The sequence below is a fragment of the Blennius ocellaris genome, assembly GCF_963422515.1.
Source record: "Blennius ocellaris genome assembly, chromosome: 2".
Classification (NCBI taxonomy): Eukaryota; Metazoa; Chordata; class Actinopteri; order Blenniiformes; family Blenniidae; genus Blennius; species Blennius ocellaris.
Window position 1 is genome coordinate 3203391 of NC_137651.1, and position 24808 is coordinate 3228198.

The 24808-nt window shown below is 43.6% G+C and overlaps 1 protein-coding gene across 2 annotated transcripts in view; it reads right to left on the reverse strand.

The window, feature by feature from the left end:
* Positions 1-1134: 1134 nt before the first annotated feature.
* The window catches only part of nova2 (NOVA alternative splicing regulator 2), an 82303-nt gene continuing 58629 nt past the window's right edge, over positions 1135-24808 (reverse strand). For both annotated transcript variants that reach the window (XM_080509669.1, XM_080509668.1), the window contains 2 exons: positions 21192-21358; positions 1135-2636 (listed from right to left, as the gene is read on the reverse strand). In XM_080509669.1, coding sequence (XP_080365795.1) covers positions 1614-2636; positions 21192-21358 — 1190 coding nt within the window. In that variant the 3' untranslated portion in view covers positions 1135-1613. The remainder of the gene's footprint in view (positions 2637-21191; positions 21359-24808) is intronic.

Here is a 24808-nt window from a genome sequence, read left to right on the forward strand (position 1 = left end):
TCACTGGACTTAAATAAGACATATATTACACTATGTGACATTACTATTCATCTTCAATCCACTTAAATTAAAAACAAATTAAAAAAATAAAAAATAAAAGGAAGTCTCATTTACATTCATGTCAACCTGAATTCACAGATTAAAAAAACCCCAAAACAAAACAACAAAATAAAACAACTGAGCCTTATAAGGGTGAACTCATTAATAAATAATGACGATGGTGATGATTCCTATTGTAGTAATCGTGATAACATCGTTACAAGAATTTATCACAGCAGACTGCCACAGACCCTGCGTGTTCGCCGCAGCTCGCACAGTATCGCTCCTGTCGCGTCTCGGTTTCGCACTACGTGAGGTCATCAGCGTGCGCCTCGGCGGACTATCTCAAACACTAGAGCTGCACACTGCGGGGGAAGTGTGTGTTTGGAGGGGGGGGGGGGGGGGGGGGGCTACATGCTGTAACACCCCCGCCATGCTGCAATGCTTGTGGGATATATCACAGGGTATATATATAAAGGGAAGGGGGGGGGGGGGGGGGGGTGGTTGGCAAAAAACCCCAAACAACTAAATGAAACAAAATCGCCGGGACGATTTCTCTACCCCCCCACACCTCTCACTTAATTTGACATCACCCACACCCCACAGAGAGGGGGGGGGGGAGTGGTTGAGGACGAGGTGGGAGGTGTTTCTTGGGGGGGGTTCATTTGATTTCTCATACACCAGGCGGAAATTTGCCGTCTTCCTCGTTATGAAAACCCCCCCCCAAAAAAAAACCCTTGTAAAAAGGGGAGGGGTGAGGTAGGGGAGGGAGGGTGTGTAGTGAAAAAGGGTGGGGAGTTGGGCATGGGGAGGGGGCGGGGCTCCTATAAGAAATACAACCGCCCCCCCCCCCCCCCCCCAAAAAAAAGACTCTCCTGAAGGGTGACGTGTGGGCCGTGGAGAGAGCGAGAGAGAGAGAGAGAGAGAGAGAGAGAAAGAGAGAGAGACGGAGGGTGAGGGCTGTCTCTATGAAGGGTTTAGGGTACGTGGAGGGAGGTGGTGGGGGGGGGGTTAGACCTCTTAAACCCGCCCCGTCTCTGTGCCCGTGGCCCCCCCTCCCTCGCCCCTCCCACCCCTCCACCTCCTGCAGCCTCTCAGGCAGTCGGCCCGTCGACATGGCATTCAGCTCTGTCCAACACAATAACACCGACAGACAGACAGCTTAATTTACTAAAACCAAACAGAAACAGAAACAAAACAAACAAAAAAACCCAAACAAACAAGAAAACAAAACAATAAAAAATCCCAAAAGGTCAAGACGTTAAGTAATAAAACCTTATTTACATTTTACACATTTTTTTTCTTGGTTTTTCAGCGTAATAACTCGCTCCTCTCCCTCCTCGTCTTCTCAGCACATTTTTGCTCTGCGTCAAAAATGTCTTTTTTTTTTTTTAATAGAGAATACTGAAAACACGCAGAAGAAAACGGCGCAAACGATTCCTTCCAACATTCTTGCTCTCCTCTCCTTTTTCCATTCTCACTCTCACTTTTTTTTTTATACTCCTCCCCCAAGCCCCCACTCTTTTTTCTTTTTCTTTTTTTTTTTCCTCCTCGTTTCTCATCGGCTGTCAGGTTTAGCCCACCTTCTGTGGGTTGGTTGCGCGTACCCCCTGCTCGTAGGTGATCCGCTGGCTGATCAGGTACTGTGCGGCCTGCGTGGCGGCCTGGGAACCTGTGATGGTCACCTTCCTGTTCCGAGTTCCCGGGATGAACTCGCCCTTCTTGGAGATCTGGATCCGGGCTCCGGTCAGCTCCTGGTACTCCACTAGCGTCTTCCCTCCTTTCCCCAAGATGGCTCCCACCAGGTTTTCCGGCACGGCGATCTCCACCACTTCCTTGGCTCCTTCGGCGAGCTTCTCCGTGGCCAGTAGGGACGACGCCACCAGTGGCGAGGCGGCGCTCAGGTAGCCGTTGGTGGCCCCTGTGGCGGCGGCGAGGGATCCCAGGGAGAAGCCCCCCAGGGCGGCCGCGGGGTGAGCCGCGCTGGTGGATGCGTCGCTGGCGTAGGACGCTAACAAATTGGCGGCGGCGGCGGCGGCTGGGTTGGCGTTAGCGGCCACGGCAGCTAACACTCCCGAGGCCGCGGCGGGGTTCAGCCCCAGGCCCAGAGAGTTGGTGTTGTAGCCGTAGCTGGCCAGAGTGTTGAGGGCGGAGGTGATGGTGAGCAGGTCGTTGCCCGAGAGGCTGGACATGGTGGTGGGGAACGCCCCGACGCCGGCCAGGCCCGCCTGGCCGAGCAGAGAGGAAGCCGTGGCGGCGGCGGCGGCGGCGGCGGCCGGCATGACCTCGGTGGAGTTGGCGTACGGGGAGCCGGTGGGGTTGGAGTTGGCGACGGGCCCCGTGATGTTGGAGTAGGAGATGTTGAGGCAGGAGGAGCTCTGCGGGTCCTCCTGGATCTTCTGCACTATGATCTCCACCGCTTTGCGGTTCTGCTCCGGCTCGCCGCTGATGGTCACCACCCGCTCCTGCAGGTTGATGCCCTCCGGCTTCTGGGAGAGCTGCACCCACGCACCAGACTGCTCCATCACCGCCTTCACCGTCGCGCCGCCCTTACCGATGATCAAACCCGCCGTGCTGTTGGGGACGATCAGCTTGGCCTGGTGGGGAGTGGGGCGAGAGAGAGAGAGAGAACCATAAGTTATTACACTAATCAAGCTCCACCCAGCATGCCTCTTTGCAGGGGAAATCATGAAGCCTTTTAATGATAGGACTTTTAAATCCAAAATAATATTCAAAATGAGAGAGAGAGAGAGAGAGAGAGAGAGAGAGAGAGAGAGAGAGAGAGGAAGGTTTCTAAAAAGGCTTCTTTTGAGAAAAAAAAAAACAACATTGACTCCCGGGGGTCAGCGTTACCATGGAAACACAGCTCCAGCTTCCAAATGGTGGAGAAAGAGAGTGAGTCAATTACACGCACGCACACACACACACACACGCACACACACACACACACAATCGTATATCATACATTAGATAGACGCTATCATGGATGAATATATTCTATTTCATCAGAGAATGAATGAATGAATGAATGAATGAATGAACTGTTGTTTCAGTTATTGGCTGATTGATCTGTAGCACACTTCTTATCAGTGGGAGCTTGTTAAAACGTGGAACCGACTGAGCAGCTCAGCTTTCGTGTTAATACTTTCCCATTTGGAACATTTAGCTCGCAACTTCTCAATATGTTTGATTTTAAATCATATTTCATATGAAGGAAGATCATTCTTTCACAGTACAATAAAGGACGAATAAACGTCCTATCTGACGTGTTATTTGCTAATTTGACCAAAAATGCCGACAGAAAATGGAGAAAAATTAATTTAAGCAGCATTTTTCAAGAAGCAGTTAAAATGTATTACCTTGATTTGAATTTTATAAACTAAAATTAACAGAGGAATTCAAAACTGATATAGTAATATTAACTGTCTTCACAATATTCATATTAATATTAATGATGACCAAATTAGTATTTTATAGTTTATTACTGACATTATTGTCTTTTTTTTTAAGGTTATAGGAGGCCTGTGATATTTAGCAAATATATAGATCAACAAATCTTTATTCATGCGTCACCGTTCAGACAATAAAAGGCCAAGTTAAACACGAGGAGGTGTTGATCAGACCGATCATGACGATATATCGGATGCCGTCAGTCATACAGACGCAGGTCGACGGCGGCTGCAGCTCGTATCCAGTGAGCGCCGTGTCTCAGCCTGCTGCTGCAGCACAACCAGCGCCTCCTGGTTCACAGTCTGCTTTTCATCCAACACGGCAAACACACCTCTCCGGCAACTTGTGGCGGGACTATTTTTGTTTCTTCTGCCAACAGTGAGAATGAAACAGCAGCCGACGTTATGGACTTCTGGTGCGTGTTAGCCACCGAGCAAATAGACGTGTCTGCTTCCGACTGCACCTCTCTCTCTCTCTCTCTCTCTCTCTCTCTCTCTCTCTCTCTCTCTTTCTGTTTCTGCCGGAGGAAAATGGGGGAGTGGAGATGAAAAGCTTTGGCCTTGAGGAAGACAGAGAGAGGCAGGGGAAGGGAGGGCTTCTTGTTCTGTGTTTCCGTGGCGGGGAAATTAAAGGAGGAGGACAAATTTGTGTTGGAAAACAAAAACGCAAAGAAGCCCCTCTCCGATGATTGTTCCCCCTCCCTCGCTCCCTCCCTCCCTCCCTCCCTCCGCTCGCTGCAGTTTGAAGCCACACATGTGGCGGCGGCGGCGGCTCGCAGCCTCACCAGATCTACTTGGCTTCAGTTCTGCATTGCAGCTTTCTGCGAGGCACCACACGAATTTACATAGAAATAGAAATTTAGTAAGAGGCGTGCAGAGGAGAGGAGGATGGGGATGGGATGGGGGGGGGGGTGGGGGGGTGATAACAAGAGCAAATTCAGACCTGCACACAGCCTCATACATGCACTCCAAGTGGAATATGAACAAATTGTCTCTCCCCAGGACAGGGTTTGTGCGCCTCCAACTGCTTGTTCTGTTTCCTTCTCCCATCTTTTTCTTGTCAAGTGAAACCATGAATTGGTGTTTCAAGTGTCTCAAACTTAAGGCTCATGGGCCAAAATCAGCCGGCAGGAGGCTCCAATCCAGCCAAACCACCGAGGACAAAGGGAACATTTAAAAGAAAATACTGATTTTGTCAAGTGTGGCGGACACAACGAGACCTGGTGACGCTGCCATGAAATCGTGCTATCAAGGGGAGTTTGTGAAAACATTTACCTTTTACTGTATTCTCAGCAGAAAGCTTCATTAAAATCTGATTTATGTTGAGATTACAGTAATTTCTGGTAGTAATTGTTTGGGTTTTTTGCGATAATATAGACATTTTCATCATGTATACTCTGCGCCACAACAAAGAATATCTTTAAAGCTTAAAATTTGATGGTCGACTCAAGATGGAATTGGGCCGTATGTGACCTCTGAACTCAAATGAGTTTGACGCCAGTGATCTAGAGCGTTGTTAGGAACTGCTGCTGCCGCCCGCAGTCCTGTGTGGATTCATGAGGGGAGCAAAGAGAACGCAAACACTCACACCTTTACATGTAATATATGAACACACCTTTAACCAAAGGAGGTGAATCAAATCATTGAAATTATCGCAAATAGACATGTGAAATGGGTAAAATTCCATAATCTATTAATTAAAAAAAATATGAGATTTCATAAAGTAAACAACACACGGAGCTGGATTCGATCCCAGATGAGTCGTGTGAAGGCAGACACACACGCACGCACGCACGCACACGCACGCGCACACACGCACACACACACACACACAGTCATTATAGAGTCACTAATTGACTGCAAATGCATGTTTCTGGACTGTGGGAGGAGGGCAGAGCACCGGGAGGAAACCAATCCTTGCACTGGGGGAACATGCAGACTCCACACAGGCTGGAACTGTTAGAACATCTCAACTTTTAAAAGAGTTCAGAAAGCGAAAAGATCAATCACATGTTTGTTTTTATAATCTATTTGAATACATTGGTCTGGAGAAAAGTTAACCACTCTGATTTAAAACAGGAACAGCAGGCTCGTCTGCCGGTTGGTTTCCCATCATGCCTTGCCTCGCAGCTGTCAACGTCTGAGTGTGTGTGCGTGTGTGAGTGAGAGAATTCATGAATCTGCATATGTAAAGTGTTTTATAGACAGCTGAAGCAGTGAAAAAGCGACGAATATAAGATATTAGTTAAATAAAATTGTAACCACAGTATATTTTTGGCTCCAATATCCCCAAAATCATTATACATAACAGAAATTAAGAGGAAATTTGTTCACTCGATGATATAAATTAAAAGATCAATTAGATAATATAAGGTGTCACAGGTAAAAGGTGAGAAAAGTGACATCCAAGGATTAAATAAATGCAATTATTAGCAAATGAATGTGATTTAGATTCACTTAAGCCACACAATTTGCATCCTTATCTTATTTGCTTGATCCAAATCTAATGATTAAGTCGACCCCCGCAGTGCACACAGAAACAAGACGCGATAATCCCATTTGTGACTGATGCAGATATCCTCACCTCACGGGGATCTACTTCCTGCTTGAGCCGCAGGTTTTGCACACCAATTACCTCAAGAAAGGAAGACCTCGTTGTGTGTCGCGGCCTTAAATTTCACTCTCGGGACGTGTTTTGCATCAGAAACTGTTGCAGCACGTTTCGTTCATTTGTTTTTTTGTTTTTTTTTTCTGTGGTGAGGAGAAGAGCCGGGCGGGGGTGAAGATGAAGACGAGGGATAAAATAAATAAGTGACAAGCAGCAGGAGAGTGGCTGAAGGAGCCCAAAAGATTTTTTTACCCTTGAAACCTTTCATGTGTGGTACACTGAAACACATGCACGCACGCACGCACACACACACACACACACACACACACACACACACACAGAGGTGGGAGGATACACCGCAGCGTGCAGCGACGCCTGAATCCCTCCTGGTGCTAATGATCACGTCTACCATCTTTATATCCGACTGATTCTCTGCTAATGAGCTTCTCCATTCGCTCCACTCCTCCACTCTTTTTTAAAAATCCCTCACATATTGTTGTTTTTCTCTCCATCCATCAAGCCTGCGCACATTTTGAAAGGTTGTGCATCTGTCGATCCACAGAATTCTTTCTATTCTTTCTATTTCTATTCTCTACAGTCAAAGGGAAGCTCGTCTCTTCAAGGTCACGTCACACACACACACACACACACACACACACACACACACACACACACACACACACACACACACACACACACACACACACACACACACACACACACACACACACACACACACACACACACACACACACACACACACACACACACACATTATGTTATCAAGCTGAAGGGCGTTTTAATTTGAAATCATCATCTTCGCCCGTGTTCTATTTAGCCGCTGCTGTTGCTTCGCTCTCGCTTTAATGGCCGACTCAGACAAGCTCTCCTCCTGCCTACCCACAATCCTTTGCTCCCGGCACCTTTTCCGCAGAGCCGCCACAAAAGAAGATTATGTGACAGTTGGCAGGAAGCAGCTCGGTGACGTCCCTTTCATGTTTCCCCTTCCTCTGATGTTCTGCTTTCAGGCTTCTTGTTCTTTTTTTTTTTTCTTCTTTTTTTTCTCTCAACACTTTCACTTCTCCGGTGTTTTCCTTTCTTTTAGTCATCCTCCAGGAGAGTTGCATCTTTCAGGAGAAAGTTTTTCCCCTCACAGGAGAGGAGCGGGCGTTTTGGCATCCATCCAGCTGCTGACTTACAACATCCTGTTGCTGCGGCTGCCGGGCCGAGGTCAAAGGTCGCAGCCAATCTCCTGCTCATGAATGCACTCAGGCAAATAGTGTGAAGGAGCCAGGATGGGAAGTGTCGACTTCAGCAGGGATGTCGGTTTAGCAGATAAGTCCTAATCAATGTCAACAGAGCGGAGCAGAGAGGAGCGACTGGAGCCGGGAAGAACTTGGAACAAGTTCAGACTTCGAATGTCGGGGACAGAAAGCACCAGACTGCTAACAGCGGCCACTTCGAGGAAAATATGTCAAAATAGCATCAGATTATGAAAAAAAACTAAAGAGATCCACAACATCCAGGCTAATTAATGGACCCTGAGCAGAGTATTTAACTGTTTAATTCGATTGTTAGAGGCTGCTTCAGGTCATCCTAGACCAGAGGTCTGCAACCTGCAAGCTAATCTGTGGGATTAAACAGCAAAAACATCCAGGACAAATTAAAATGGCCCAGAAAAGGTGAAAATAGCAAAAACTGCTAAAAAAAATTTATAATACAGGAAAAATAAATATGATTACACTTGGTAGGATAACTGTCTTGTTTCTAGAAAAGAACAAAAGGCGAAAAAAAGAAAACAAATATATATATATATATATATATTTTCATGAAAGAAAAAGAAAAAATTGCTATTATAGCTAAAACGGCTCTAACCATGGGTCAATTCATCGTTGCTATAAATAGCTAACACATCTAGAATAGCCCAGATACATAAAGTGGCTAAAGTGGGAAAATCCAAGCATGATATTCAAATGAATTCTGAACTTTTTACCCTTTAGAGCAAAAGTGCTAAAAACCAATACGACACTGCTGAAGACCAGCTGAATGACGCAGCTGGATAAACCAGCTAAAGTTTCTTTTTTTGTTAAAAGGGGCATCGTGAAATCCCACCTCATGAGGGGCAGAAACCCACACGCTGGAGTTCTGCAGCCTTTAACGTGGATATTTACACACAGTGATGATATTGTGACGCTGATCTATCATCTGCAAGCACCGTTGCCCTCTGCTGTTCAGTTTCGACTCTCGGTGTTGAGCTACGACTTGCAGATGATAAATTAGGGACATTAGTGACTTAAATTGAGAAAATTACAGTTGATGTTCCGTTTGTTATTCTTACAAGTTGCCAAGTCATTCCAGGCTAAATTACGTGGTGGTCGGTTTTGATTGGCAGGAGATGTTTGAGACCGCAGAGCGTTTTACGTCAAAATTGATTGAGGTGCTTAACTCCTTCATCCTTCATCCTTGTAATTTGCATACTGGTGTTACGTGAGGTAGTGCGAAGCGTTCCAGCAAGGTCGACAACGTTATACGAATGTCAAAAATGGAAGAGAAGACATACCTTTGCTCTTCCTGTTGTTTGGAAACGGTTTGATGATTGAGTTTCCATTGTTTCATGTGAGTCACTGTTTTCTTCTTCTGCCATGTTGCCGTCATTAGAGTACCAGGGTTGCATTCATGATGCAGGACACAGACTCCTTGCGTAATAATTAATATTCAAAATATTATATTGATTCAAACAAAAGCTACCGCAACTACAAGAGACATTAACTGAGATTGAATTTGGTCATCAAGTGGGTGGGACAAGACGCAGCCATATTTGATAGTGAGATCAACTTTTTCCTCCAAGTTTTGTCATTTGGTGTCAGGACAAGAACAATTTTCTCAAAAACTGCATGTTTTAAAGGGGTCATATTATGCAAAATTCACTTTCTCATGGTTTTCAAACAATAATAATAATCTCCCTACCTGGAATGACACAGAAGTGAAGAAAATCTGTCATCTCTCTTGGATTGTTCCAGGTTTTAAAAAGTGTGTTGCTCCAACCAGCCAATCAGAAATCAACCCTATATAGTGTCATCGGGAGTTTAGCCAATCACAATCAAGGGAGGCTCCTCCCCTTTGACTCCTCCCACAATCAGGCAGCTCTGCTCTGGCACATGGCACCACGAGAGGAAGAACTTCCTCCTCTTCCCAAGATGGTCATGTGTGGGCGGAGTCAGTCCAGCTCACACAGACACAGCAGATTCTGAATGCAGCTCCTATGATCCAATATTCCAATGGGGGAAAATCAAGGAAAAGCTGGATTTGGGGCAATAAACTTTGAATAGAATGTTTTTGGACCGTTAAGACCCAGGTCAAAGTGTTGAACAGCTGGATAGTATGAACATTTAATATTTTATGTCTGGAATGACTTTTTTTTGTCATATCTATTGATATATTTCAAAACTTTTAATTGTTTTAAAATAATTAAACAAATTAAATTTTTTTCCCATGAGTGAACCTTTGTGGAGATTTCATTGAATCTGGTGCACTTTGTGCTACGACGACACCAGAACTGCACTGAAGGCTCAGAAAGAAAGATATTCAATAAGCTTCATAACAAACCTACAAGCTGGATATAAACTGACAAAATAAACTTTCCCATAGAGTATCACAATCAATGTGCAGAAAAATAGAAAAACAAAAAACAAAAAAAAACTAACAAGCATGCCAAGTAAAAATCCAGTTTTTACAGTTTGATTCTTCGGCTCGATGAAAACTAATTACAGGCGACTCGCAGTGAACTGGCTGGAAGATATTTTACTAATTGCCTGAAAAATCAGTAAAGCTCTTCACACATCACTGCCAGCTTAATTTAGAAAAATAAAAACAAAAAACTAAACTGGAGCTTAATTGTTGGAAAAAGGGTGAATTGTGTTGCACCTGACTATTTAATTATTTTGTTATTCACGGTCACTAATTGAGCATGTTTACTACAATAACTTTACTTGCAGCTTTTCACAATAATACGCTATGTGTATTGCAGTAATTATTTGTGCTATGAATTTAGCTGTATTACTGTTCCCTGTATAGTAAAATAAGGGATAATTCACAGTTATTGACTGTTATTGACCGTATTACAGTGAAATATTGAAGAACCAACAGAACTGTTATGGTGTCAGAAGCGCAGCAGTCGTCTAAAGATGCACTGATGCTGCGTCGTCCGGTTATCGCAGCGGCAGACGCGAAGAGAAGCGCAGAGGAAACAAAGGTTGTGGTTTGCTTCATCGATCACAGCGTGTCTCGCATAGATAAGTACTACCGACAAGCCGGGAGGTCACCGGAATGCAAAGACTTAAAATTTTCACTTAAACTGTATCCAGACTCTTTCAATAAATCAAGCCAAGAACTTTATTTGCTATTAAACCCAAATTCTCCGACGCAAACCAGTGAAATCTGCTCCTACAAATTCGCTGAACAACCTGTTCATTTCCGGAACTTTTTCTTCTGCGTGGTGTTGTGTGCCTGAGAATGGCCCGAGGAAAACACTTTGAAGACTCCTTATCCTAACGTAACCCACCGCGAGTATCGGTAGCCTGTTCCAGAGAGTCAATTTTAGAGCTGAGACAGTGGTAATGATGATCCATCCCCGCATCCAAACCGCGTGTTGCGTTCCTGTCAGGTCATGTTTGACGGCGGCCGCAAAACACGAGGACGCGCAACGCCGCCAACGGGATGCGAGGGTACGCACAGATACAGCGACGGATCACCATTTCCATTTGTACTGCGGTGAAAAACCTCAATACCGTGACGGGTAAGCAAACAAACAAAGCAAGGCGAGCGCGTTTCCACACGCACACACACACGCGCGCACACACACACACACACACACACACACACACCTACGTGTGCACGCAGACACTCGGAGACCGTGGATGACTGCAGACAACTGTTGAGGCTGCTGGAGTTTGAACTTTGAAGTCTTAAGCAGGGGACTTTAGTTTAATCTGTCTCCTACTGATCCTCGGGCTTAGTCGCCTCTCTCTCCCCAGCTCCCCGTCCACCCCGCTCGCCCCCTGCCTCTCCCTCTTCCAATGTCACCGTGCTTTTTCCATCTCGCCCTTGCCGTCTTTCTCCTTCCATTCTCTGGCTCGTCCAGGAGCGCAGAAAACCCCCTCACAGGTTAAAAATAACAGAATGACAGAGGAGCTGGGGTACAATGACTGGCAGGGAGGGAACATGGTGTTATCTTTGACACATGGAAGCATGTACACACACACACACACACACAGTCCTGACACTCCAGGAGTTTTATCTCTGCAATGAGACAGTAAACACTGAAATACCTCCCTGACGTACAGTATATAAAACACAACACACCCGCAGACACACATGGGAAGAGTTTAGTTTGGCTTAATGCTGCGGAGCGAGTGATCCAGCGAGCACACTTCCCCCTCTCAGGACCAATAAATTTGCCATTACGGGCGTGAGCGCGTTGGTCTGCGCACACAAATGCGCTACATGCAGTTGCATCACTTTGCTGCGTGTGATTTTCTCGCCCTCCTTTATAAAGACAATAAAGCCGCTTTTAAAGAGCATGAAGCTCTATTTCTGGTCCGCATTGAGCTTCCCGTGACTGCTGGATTTGAGATGTTCCCATTTGATGTAAATATGTACAAGATGTTCCTGTAGGTTCTTTTTTTTTTTTAAGGGTGGAGTGGGCGGGCTGTCATGGCCGGAGAGCTTCCTCTGATTTGGAGGGATTTAAAGACAGCGTTCCTGGTTGTCAATCCGTCTGTCAAGTAATCCTTCAACAGGTGTATCGCGCAAATCATTACATGGCGAGGAGGCTGATGGCCACTGAAGTGTAGTATTAAGCAGAGGGTGCGACCTGATGGAGGGAGGGTTTAGAGGGATGATCCCCACTTCTGCTTCAGTTATTTTCACATGGGGAAGATGAAATGTATCCGTCCTCCATAAAGATTAGAGCTGATTCACCAGTGGGCCGGGCAAATCAGTCCCTCACACCGAGGAAGACATTTTGGACGGCCACACCGGTCCCACGGCGAACACTTGAGGTGGAGGCGTCAGGCGTGACGTTAGTGAGCGTTACGTCACGCCACTGTAATTCTGAAGCTGCACTCGTCTCTTCTTTTTAGCAGTCCAGATCTGAGCATAAAATAATAAATCGCTCATTATGTTCAAAACAAAAAAACGGAGTTTTACCAGAAAACCTGCGTAAGTTATTTGTGTTAAATTCTAAAGATGACAAGCGCAAGAGATTTGATTTTAAACATGTTAAGTTTCTCAGACTAAGTTGAAACAGATGTGTTTTTCAGTTGTTGATATACAAATATAGATAGGATTAAAAAGGTTCTATGTATATTCATCGATTTAAAAGCAATGTACAGATGCAGAAAACATTGTGATGGACTTGGACTGCATGGGCTTTTGTGTTTGTTTGATTATCATGTGTTATATCATGTGTTGCTGGTGAGAACCCATATCAGACCATCTTTGTTTTTCCCGGGAAGGTGCAGATAAATGCAAGAAATATTTTCTTCTTGCTGCTCTTTTACAATCATTGAAGTGTTAGATTGAAAAGGTAAAGCGCATCAATGCGAAGGATCATTATGTTTCTCATTGTCAGAATGGCTTTAAAGGTTAACTGAGCCGGCGGTGCAAGTTGTAATAACGATCTGTGGTGAAATAGTATATACTTTACTTTTGAAATCCTTCTCATGAAACAATTTGATTTCAAATTCCCCTTTTGTGACTGGGAGAAAAACTAGGCAACTTTTTACATTATTTATTTGATCAAGCTTTGTTTAAACTACTTACTTACTTTTCACTCGTTTTTTGTTGTTGTATAGATACATTTTAATTACTTAAATTATTTATTTTATGAAAAAAAAAGGTCTCATATTTTGAACAAATATTTTCAACTTCAATATTAGATATTATTGTATAAAGATACTGACTTGAATTGTTATTGTTGATTTCACAAGTTCAATTAAGTTAAATTCACTTCGGCTCAGATATATTTTTCCCGGTGAGTCCGGGATTGTTATGTGAAGTGTCAAAATGAAGAAAAGGATGCAATGCATAAAGTGCCGCAGCAACTTACAGTGATGAAATAAACAAATGAAAGTGTCCTTTTAAAGGGCGAAAAACAAATCTGTCTGTGTAATGGACTGTCACACAATAAAACATCCTCTTTCCTTTGGTTCCCTCTCCTCGTGTCAATGGAGGCGACAACCTCCATAAAACCTCCCACACCCGATGAAATCTCGACAAAAGCATCGGGAAAATCTATTTCAGGTCCGTCACGCTGGCACACTTTCCCCCCTCCGACAAATATGACGACACGTCCAAGACTGACGAGTGTTTCTGTGTGTCGAAACTACAGCAGAGGTCATCCAACAGACACTTAATCACCCTGTGTGGAGCAGATAACGTGACGACAGAGAGAAAGAGAGTGTGTGTGTGTGTGTGTGTGTGTGTGTGTGTGTGTGTGTGTGTGTGTGTGTGCTGTTCTGCTGACTCAGCAGAGAGGCTGGAGATCACAGGACTGACAAAAAAGAAAAAAAAAAGAAGGACTTAATGTTACATAAGATGGTAAGAAAAGTAAACCACTGAGTGTAAAATCCTGATTGCAAGTTCACAGTACAGAAGAAAACACGTGTAAGTGTCTCCTGATGGTTTTACATTGATGGTGTGAATCATGACTGGGCTTGTATTTTCTAAACAGGCGGCAAGTAATAGTTAATATCCAAAAAACTGTTAGTCTTTATAGAAGATTTTACTTCAGAAACAGCAACAAATGTGAATCCCACAGCCATGGGAAACATATCAAGAAGCTGTAAAGATGTTACAAAGAGCATTGAAACCTCATTCCTCTCAGTAATACTCAAATAATGCCACCCGGTTTGGAGAAAACTGATAAATAGTTTAGCTTAAATCCATTTTCAAGACAGTTTTTCTAGGTGGAGAAGTCAAATTTCCTCTAAAGGCGACGTGTAAATCACAGTTTACCGCTTCTCTTGCGGTTAAATGTGCCAAAAAAAAAAAAAAAAAAAGCAAAGGTCTATTCATTTTTATCGAGCTCTTCTGGTCACATTCACAGAGCCACGCACCAGCGGTGACGGCAGCCATGCACGGCGCTCACACACCACTTGGGGTTCGATGTTCTGCTCAAGGACCCGGCGCCACGAAGACAGAGAAATAAATATCTCTCCATCGGCCAACCCAGTGGAAGTCCTGACAAGATCCTGACAAATATGTTTACCTGAATAACAAAAGTCCCAAATAACTGCTGCCGTTTACCCTTCAGTGGAAAAATCAACGTTTTGTTCAGTCTGGTGACCAGACCGGTGAGATAGTACGGGAGCCTGGTTGGAACATGTTAGACTATCCCCGGTTAGCTCTCATGGCTTCATTCATTTAATCTGCAACAACAACAACAACAACAACAACAACACAGAGCTGTTCCTGACTTCTGGCAAATATTACACTTTTTGTTGTTGTTGTTGTTGTTATTTTGGCCGAAACTTGAATTATTTATCTCCTGGCAGCGAAGCTCTGAGCATTACCCCCCTCCTCCCCATCATCGGACACGACGCTCGTCAGACTCCACGTTCTCCTCACATTTATGGCCAGCTTCCGGAACATGGCCAGCAATAACAGGAAGGAGGAAACAGGTGTTGGCGCAGGAGGTGAGAGGTCACAGGAAACGTCCACAGGAAGGAGGCCGGATTGGAAAACAACCCAGAGTGGAACTGGTGTGAGTAAAAATCTTGTGTGTCAAAGTTCTGCTGCAGATTGAATAAAGGCCCAAAATAGTCCCGGGAAAAAAAAACAAAAAAACCCCAAAACAAAACACAACAAAACCACAGGCCATTTACAGCCGATCCCACCGGGGACTGCAGCTCCAGCTCTGCAGCGTCCTTCCAAACACCATGAAGCACGTTTCACCGCCAATATGAAAGTAATACTGAAGCTGGGAGTGGATGGTGCTTTGCACGTAAACAGAGCGCGGCGGCGGATCTCCAGAGAGCCGCGGCTTTTTGTGTCACAATGACTGAGGCTCATGTGCTACTGTACTGGAAGTTTTCTACACGGCCTGACTACACGGCGTTTTAAAAACGAGAAAATGATCGCGGGCTGACTGGCCGATGATAAACAGTGGACTTATCTGCAGGGACGGGGGATTAATGTATAACCGTTGCCTCATGAACATTCAAATTAAGATAAAGTATGTGTAAAGCCACTACTTTTAAAGTTACTTTAACGAATATATGAAGCTCCGGCAGCAATAGTTTTCATACGGCCTGTTTTCGATTTACAGATTTGCATTGTAAATTTAACTTAGACACCCAACTGTCGAACTTTGTGACTTTATAATGTCTGTTAAGTGCTGGAATTGTTGTTTAGGCTTCAATTGGCCCGCCAGCTTGTATGAGTCATTTGCTGAGGGCACTTTCTGGCCTTTGCAAAGTATGAATATTCAAATTTTGATCCGGACTCTCGACGGCAGCATCAGAGAGCACACGACAGTGTGAACAGGGGCGCAACGCTGTTTTACAAGGGTGTACTCGGGGGGGGGGGGGGGAAACAAAAGCGAGCGCTGAATAATAAAACGTGGTAACAGTCCTCCAGTAAACCCTCCTCATCCACATGTCATGTCAGTCCTCATTAGAGCTGGTAAAAGGCTTCATTCGCCTCATAAATCACGGTCGCCGCCGCTCCGCGCCCCTGCTATGTGGCCTCGGAGCGTGGCATGTCGTCCGTCGCCCGTGTTTTTCTTGCTCTGGACAGCTGCTTCTTCCAGCGAGGCCCCGCGACACGGCGCAGCTGTCCACTAACAAGAGTTCAGATCTGCTTCCAGCTTTCCGTCACCCACTCAGCCAGGCAGACTCGTGTCTCTGACTCGGCTCCATCTCCCTTCTGCTCATCTTCTCGCATTATTTGTTTCTCCTCCTCCTCCTGCTTCTTCTTTGCGGTCTTTTGTTCCAAAGTTCCTCCTGCTTTTCTCAGTTCAAACATCACTTCTCTCTCTCTCTCTCTCTCTCTCTCTCTCTCTCTACCATCCTCTCATGCTACCACTCTTGAAAAGAGGAAGACAACATTTCATCCCCAGCAGAAATAGACAATTGATGGCTGCAACACAACCGACCCAGATTCATCTTTCAGAGGCAAACATGTGAATGAGGGGGTGAATTTAGACTTGTGTTTTTAAGCGGACTCCAACATCCCATCAAACAGGAATTGAGTTTTTAATCAAGAGTGTTTCTACAATGACCAGAATGTTTTAAAACTCTGCTCCTGAAAAGACTTTGTGTGTGTTTTATTATTTTTATGGTTATCTTTTATTGTTTATTGTTTTTGATCATATAGTTTATTGTGATCTTTTCAGAGCTTTGTGGTTTTTGACCCTATAGTTTATTGTTTTCTTTCCTTTTCAATCGATTTCAACCTTTTTCATACATATTGGAATACATTCTGTTCTTCTCTTCTTCCTCAACTCTTTACTGTACAACGAAACATTCTTTTTCCCGACACAGGGATCTCGATGGAAGTCCAATAATGGTGACAGAATTCCAACAGAAGTCAAGACATATAAAACATGTTTTGAGGGTACATTTTTAGTGCAATAAGTTTTAAGTGTAAAGATTACTGACAAAAGCATCTTTTCAGTGTTTTTGCTGATAATTTGCTGATACGCCTAAACTCAAAAACACATATTAAGTTACTTGTGATGGTCTGAAAGGAGCTTCATTTTGTTGGTTTGGTTGGTGGGATGGTTGTTGGCTGACTGGTCAGCTTTATACTTCAATGATTAGTTGGTTGGTTGGATCGTTTGTGGGTTAACTGGTTGATTGATTGACTGGTTGGACGGGAGGTCTGTATGACTGGAAGATTGATTGCAGATGTCATCAGTCGATTGGATAGTTTGTTTGTTTTGTTGGTTGGTTGATTGGACGTTTGGCTGGCTGGTTGGATTGTAAGTTGATTAATGGAGTAGTTAGTTGACTGGTTGAATATTGACTGTCTTACTGATTACAGCAGATGTTACATGCAGAACATTTTAAATTCTAATATTATATAAAAATCTCTGAGTGAGAGACTTTTGAAGCGTTCATCAGCACATTCTGTCTTGACTTCAGCACGTTTACTATCAATACAAATACTCAACTATGAGACTCTTAATAAGCATCATGTCATGGTGAAAATATGTTTACATTCCAATTATAGCAAATCTTATCGTTATATTTTACCAGTTTGATTTATTACATTTAATGACATAATTATCTCCGTTTATAGCTTGAAGTTGTCAAATTTCAGTTCCTTATGTGTCCATCAGGAATGCGAAAGTTATTTGAGCATTGGGCGGGATTCCTCCTGTGTAAGTGGACATTAGTGTGTATCTGTATGCTGCATAAACCCATTTAGTGGCCTCTCTGACTCGGTATAAATAGCCTAAAGAGCAACAGGGGGATTCACCCTCTATTATAAGTGTTTAAATATCATCAGCTATTAGCCTGCCCGTCTCCCCGCCGCTGCTGGGATCATCCAAAACAGCATTACTCAGCTGTCAGTCAGCCTCAAGCTCCAACTGCTCCTGATGCAGAGGCAAACCAAATATCAACACACACACACACACACACACACACACACACACACACACACACACACACACACACACACACACACACACACACACACACACACACACACACACACACACACACACACACGCTGATGCAAGAAAAGTTTGCATTGGTCAAATGTCACATCTGGAAGAATCTTTTGACACAACGTGACCGACGCTTGTGTAATCTGTGCAAGCAACCTTGTAAGTATTCCACTGCAATACCGTTGTTGGGAACTGTGAATGGTAAAAGTACTGCAATCTCCAGCGGTTGCCTGGCAACAGCAGCCGGAGTTGGGTGTGAAAAAGCTGCAGAGGACTGACCTCAACCCTGTCGGAATGGATTATCTGAACCGAACACAGTAGAACGCAACAGAACAGACTGAAACAGAGCTGAATGGAATAGACACGACGAAATCAGACGAGGACTGAGTAGAATTAAACTACAACAGGTCTTAACATGAGAAAAGCCAATGAGATAAGAATGGGAATGAGTGGAATAAACAGTAGAAAACCGGCTCAACTATTACAGAGCAGAGTAGACTGGAAAAGAGCAGAATAGAGTGGAATAAACATGAACAGCAAAATAAAAAGGACAAATGCCGAAGAGATCATACAAGTCTAGATAAGAATAAAGCAGGAATAGATTAAATAATAGACTTTATCACACAAGTAACAGACTGAAGCTACCGAGCCAGACTGGGATCTTCAGGGAGGGTAAAGTATTTGTCCATCCGCACATATTTCTGACAAGAAACGATTGCATTTACTGTCATACTTGACATTGTCTGGTGTTAAACTTGCTACAAGACAGAAACTTTGCAAACAGTGAAGAAAACATCGGCGTGCACAAACATTCCAGCTCTGTTATCTGCAGCCGCTTTGAAAAGCACGTTTGAGTTCAAGGCAGTCAAGTATGCGTGGGATCGGGAATTTATTGTGTGTGTGTGTTTGTGTGTTTGTGTGTTTGTGTGAGTGTGTGCGGGCAGCCTGATTAATTATACATAAATCTCATCACAGCAGCACCTTAAAGCGGTGCTCTGTTGAAAACACTATCTCTGGGCGTTGTGTGCGTCTGCTTGTATGTCTTTACAAGTCTGATAGCCTCTATAATTATTCAGGACCATGAAGGCGTAGCAGTCCTTCCCCACCCGCGCCCCAAATTCAGCTTGTGACAGAGGATGAGAAATCACATGCACCGGGGGAAAAAGTATGCAACTCCGATGTAACATCAGAGTCGAGGGAGAAACACGGACATCTGGGACTTAAAAAAAAATAAGAGAAGAAAAAAGAGGGGGGAAAAAAAAGTCCTTTTTTTAACGTCCTGTCTACTGAAAGCGTTTTTATATATTTATGTGTGTGTGTGTGTGTGTGTGTGTGTGTGTGTGTGTGTGTGTGTGTGTGTGTGTGTGTGTGTGTTGTGTGGTTGAATGCCCTGCCTGCCAGGCCTGAACAGTCAATAGGCAGAAACAATGCCAGACCCGGCTGATCGATAGGAAGCAATCATGAAGAAAGAATGATGATAATCACTTTAACAGATTGGGATCATAATCAATGACCGCACTAATTGTTCTCCATTACACAGTTGGTATTGACACTTACATTTAGCTGTACAATCAGCAGCGTAATGAGTTTGCGTGAAGACAACGACCAAACAACAAACTTTGAGTTTGAACTTCGTATAATTGTTCACTCCATTTCTTTTACATTTCTATAAGCACTGTATATCTGCTCTGGTTTTTTTTTCCCAGTTAGTGGATGCCTCAGCTGTAAATATCTGTCTATAAAAGATTCCCGACACTCGTCTCCATCCAGCCCACCCTGCCTGAGCCAGATGAATTATTGTTATTGGGTTGAAATACACAAATCCAACATGATACCTTCGGGATAAATAGTTTCATTCTGTATAAATCAAGTTCAAGGCTGCCAGTGGTGCAGTGGCCAGCACTCTGGGCTGGTAGTGAGAGGGCTGTGGTTTGTGTGCGTGTGTGTGTGTGTGTGTGTGTGTGTGTGTGTGTGTGTGTGTGTGTGTGTGTGTGTGTGTGTGTGTGTGTGTGTGTGTGTGTGTGTGTGTGTGTGTGTGTGTGTGTGTGTGTGATAATCTCTCTCCCTGTGAGCCTGTATGGACTCTCACCCGTCCAGGGTGCTCCTCTCTATTAGCTGGGATCGTCTCCAGCTCCAGTTGTAAAGCGTGAGCTCACAGTGGTTGTTGGTTTAAAAACCACCTCTTATTACTGTGGTGGCTGGCCACATCGTGGAAGTGCAAATTGGTAAGGTCAGACTTCACTGCCAGCATTGAGGTCCGGCGTTTACATGAAAGGTGTCAGTGGCTGGAAAAATACACATTGCTGTGATTCTGATCAATATTGATGAATAGAGAAATAGACATGCCATATAAATAAGTCTCACTTGTGGGACTAATAAAGGTTCATGTCATCATGTCTTAAATTTTGCGTCAGATAATCTTGATAACATTTGATCGAAGTAGAATAAAAGAAGCGGAAAGGCAGGGAGTGATCAATACTGTCCTTTGCACCTCCTCCCTCGTGACAAACAGCCTCTATTGGTGTGAATCTTCAGGTTACTGCTGTGTGTGTGAAGTGTGTGTGTGTGTGTGTGTGAAGTGTGTGTGTGTGTGTGTGTGTGTGTGTGTGTGTGTGTGTGTGTGTGTGTGTGTGGTCGCCAGCAGCTCATGCGACATGCCGTCAAACACAGCCTCCTGTCCCGTCAGATTTTAATCTCCAGGTTCTTTCCCTTCACTTCTCCTTCTCTCCATCCATTTCTCTTTGTCATCATTGATTCCTTGCTAGTTCAACCTTCAAATCCTATTTTTTTTAATCACCTTCCAGCCCGCTTCACTCTGCCTGAACGTTTGTTGTGCCACAAGTGTTTTTTTTAACCCCCCCCTTTTTATTATTCATTCATGCCTCATTCAGATTTATTCAGACAGAAAATGGCTCAGCCACACACACACACACACACACACACACACACACACACACACACACACACACACACACACACACACACACACACACACACACACACACACACACACACGCATAAACAAATTCTTCAGTAACCGCAAACACTTTCAGTTGTTTACAAGAATAGAATAGAATAAAATAGAATAGAATAGCATATAGCATAGAGCATAGAACATAGAATATAGTGCTATATAACACAATAGTATGAACTGATAGAAAAAAACAGAAACTAAATAGAATGGAATAATTATGTTGAGACAATACAAACGAATTGGATATAAAAGAACACTGAAGTATAAAGTAGACTAAAATAGAACAGACGAAACAAAAGAGCAGAATAGAACAGCAGAGAATAGAATAGAAAAGCAATAGAAAAATACAAAAGTCTGGGGCTAATCAGAAAATTTGAATAGAATAAAACATACCATAATGTAACATAGAATAGAATAGAATAGAATAGAATCAGTGGTACTGACCTGTTTGACCCGGTCCGGGTTGACGGTGGTCTGCGGCTGCAGGATACTGACGGGTTCTGTCTTCTGGGTGCTCTGCGGCATCTCCCTCACCTTCTCAGCGATGAAGTCGTGGACACCGTTCAGCGCCTCCACCGTCCCCTGAATCAGACACACCCGCTCTGTCGTCCCTGCAAGGACACGGGAAGAGACACATGGGTCAAAGCTTAATCCGTCCATCCAGCTCTACGCATCACTTCATCCGAGGCCGGCTCGGAGCAGCCAGCAGTCCGACACCGACACACAATCACACAATCACACACTTATAGTCAAAATGCAACTTTTCCCTCCATATTCATTTAAATACCAGGTTTCATCCAGTTCTTTAGGCTTTTTTTCGAAATCGTTCCTGTTTGTTTGTACAGAGCTGCTCTCCCAGTTCTGACCTGGATATTCACATTTTACAATTCGTAGGAGCTCATGAATGGAAACAGAATAAACCATGGCTCAGACAGCTTTACAAAGAAAAAAAAAACAACTGCAAGAAAAGAAAAGGAAGCAGGAAGCTGTAATGATCCCCACTGGGAAATTACATGGTAGAGGCAGTAAAGCAGCAGGAGAGAGACAGAGAGAAGAAATCTGAAATAATTTAATGAATTGGAAAGTCATATATAGAAAACGTATGCAAAAAACCCCTGTGTGACAGGTGATATTCGTTGAGCAAAACTAATCCCAATAAAAAAATCCCATCAGAGAAAAAGCAAATGACTAATAAACTGTCCACAATGATTCAGAAAACAAACATATTAATGTCTCAATGTCAAAGTGTTGATGTACTTCTGGTACATCTTTTTCCAGCATCGCCCAGCCTGGTTATTCTTGCAGTATTGGTTTGCGCCACAAGGTGGCGTATTGAGTCACTCAAAGAAGTAAGAGTAAGAATGGCTGAAGGGTTTTAAAGACTATAAAATGAACAAATACACAATTTCCTGGCTGGACAACTAAAAATTGAAGAAGCAAAACTGTGAACGAGCAACAAAAAACCCCTTCCAAAAAGCGCATTCTGTGATTATTCTACCATCAAAAATGTTCTGACTTTTTGTGCTTGCTGTATTTTCAGGCCGTCCTCGTCTCCTGTACACACCAGAAACACTCACAGTTTATGTCTCTTTCCAGGATTTCTCTTCCAATCAGGAAATAAATTCCCCAGTGACACACACACACATAAAAACACAGACACAGACACACACACACACACACACACGTACAAAGTTCTGCCTGCAGCTTCAGCAGCACATGTGCTCAAGCAGAAACCGTCTCCTTAAGATTTATATCAACTGTAAATAATCTGGATTAAGTCCATTACAGAAGGAGTGCATACGCTCCGTTACTTCATTTTGGAGGGGAAATTAGTTTATGTTCTCTCTTAATTGAAAATGCAATGAGTTTTGCATCCGGTGCATATATTCAATTCAACATGATTCCCTATGGTTTCTCAGACTAATGTGCGATCAGACAGTCAGTGACCACAGATTCTCACTGTTGTCTTCCTGTCTATACAGTTAAAACATGAAATACAGCATATTCCTGAAGCTTAAGTAGTAAAACTGTATATTACATGAACGAAATCTATAACTACACCGCCATTTCAAGTTTTCCCCTTCTATTTATTTTATTTTTCTCATTATTTTTCTTATTATTATTACATGTACCCATAACATGTGTGGCTATTGTATGGTTATATTAATTCATTAATCAATTAACAAATAGATTTTTTTATTTTCAGTTTTAGCTGTGGTTAAAAGACGTTTACCTCTTCTGAAAATAAGAGAAAACTTTATATTACAGACTTAAGGCTGCAAGCTGTAAACATTTCAGTGTTTATACTGTTAACACCTTCATCATGAAATATATGTTTAATGTTATTTTATTCATTAAAATGTATACAATAACTATTTTATTTATTGCATTGTTCCCATTTGTATATTTCCATGTTCGTTTGACTTTCATGCATATTCCTAATAATCTATTTTCAGGCAACAACTGTTTGAAATTATTTTCCCATGGCATGAAAATGTATTAAAAAGTGTCTTAAACGTAAAAGAAAAAGTTACAAACCTGCAGATCAACTGACATTTATAGATAATAATAATAATAATAGAAAAGTACTTTCAGAGTAAATTTCAGAACCAGTGCACTTCAGAAGATGAGTCACTTTTTCATGTATCTGTACTTCTACTTAAGTCATGAATTTGAGTGCTTTTTTTTTAAACGTTTGCATATTTAGGTGGGACTTGCTGCGAGTCTAAAGCAGAAGAGATAAAAAACTGTCCACAAGCTGTTGACTTGTGAAAATGAATAAGATATTGTATCATTTCTGTGCTCACGAGTCAAACAATTGAGAATCTCTGTGTAACATATGTTGTAAAAAAAAAAATGACAGCTGTTCACTGTTAACGCAGCAAATCTGCACTTTGCCCTTGTGATTTCACGCTGAGGAGAGAAAAGATGTCTGTGCCTTTAGTTTTACTGACTTGAGTGTGTGTGGAGGTGTAAATAGTTGAGTGATGACGCAGTCGGAAGGGTCAACGTTAACGAAAAAAAAGAGGAGGATTGAGGCCAAACCAGAGGCTTAACAACACAGTGAAAGTTAATCTCTCTCACCCCTTTTTCAATGCTCCGTCTCTCGTTTTTTCCTCCCTTCCTCTCTTTATCTCCCTTTCTTTCCCCTCCATTTCCTCCCCCTCTCCCTTGAATCCATCGTTTAGCCGGCTCCGCTCTTATCTCGGCCCAGCAGCGCCTCGGATCGCTCTTCCTGTCTCCTCCCTCGCTCCACATTGTTGGGCCGGCTCAGTTTGGCATGGCTCGGCCCTCTGCGGCTGCGACTGGAGCGAGGTTGAGAACATGCATGTGTATCGGGGGGGGGGGGGGGGGGGGGGGGGGGTCATTCAGATATATAGCTAAGAACAAAACAACTTGTATTATTGTGGATGTTTGATGAATGTCCTGCAATTCACTTTTTCATTCTTTATCCGTTTTAAAATACGGACAGAGGACACGTGGACAACCTGCAGGACAGCAACTGATTGTGTTGGAGGGGTATGGGGGGGGGGTGGAAGCTGTGACAACAGAGACTAAATATAAAACACACATCATATTTGACATTTGCAGAATTTAGCTACCTGGCTTTGTTGGACCTCTGTAACACCTGTTTACATTACAGTGGTATTAAATGTCCGCTTCCTATTTTAACGTGGGGGGGGGGGTTGGGGGGTGGGGGGTCCTGTTCTGACCAGAGTCGATCGCTTCAGATCAGCCGCGAAATCGAGCTCAAGCTCTCACAGTTAGCCACATGCTACCTGCAGTTTTCCTAGCGTCTCTTTTTGTTATATTTTGTGTTTCTTTGGTGAGCAGAGCGAAACGAACCACCAGCGTCTGCATTTGTGATACCGAGGAAACTGGGCCTCGCCTCTCCCCGACAGCTGGTGCCCTCTGGGTAATCTGGGCTCGTCCAATCAGAGGCGAGGATTAGCAGGCCATTGTCTTGGCATGAGTGTGCGGGTTGTGTGGGTCCGGCTGCGTTTGTTTATTTGTGTGTGTGTGTGTGTGTGTGTGTGTGTGTGTGTGTGCAGTTGCGTTGT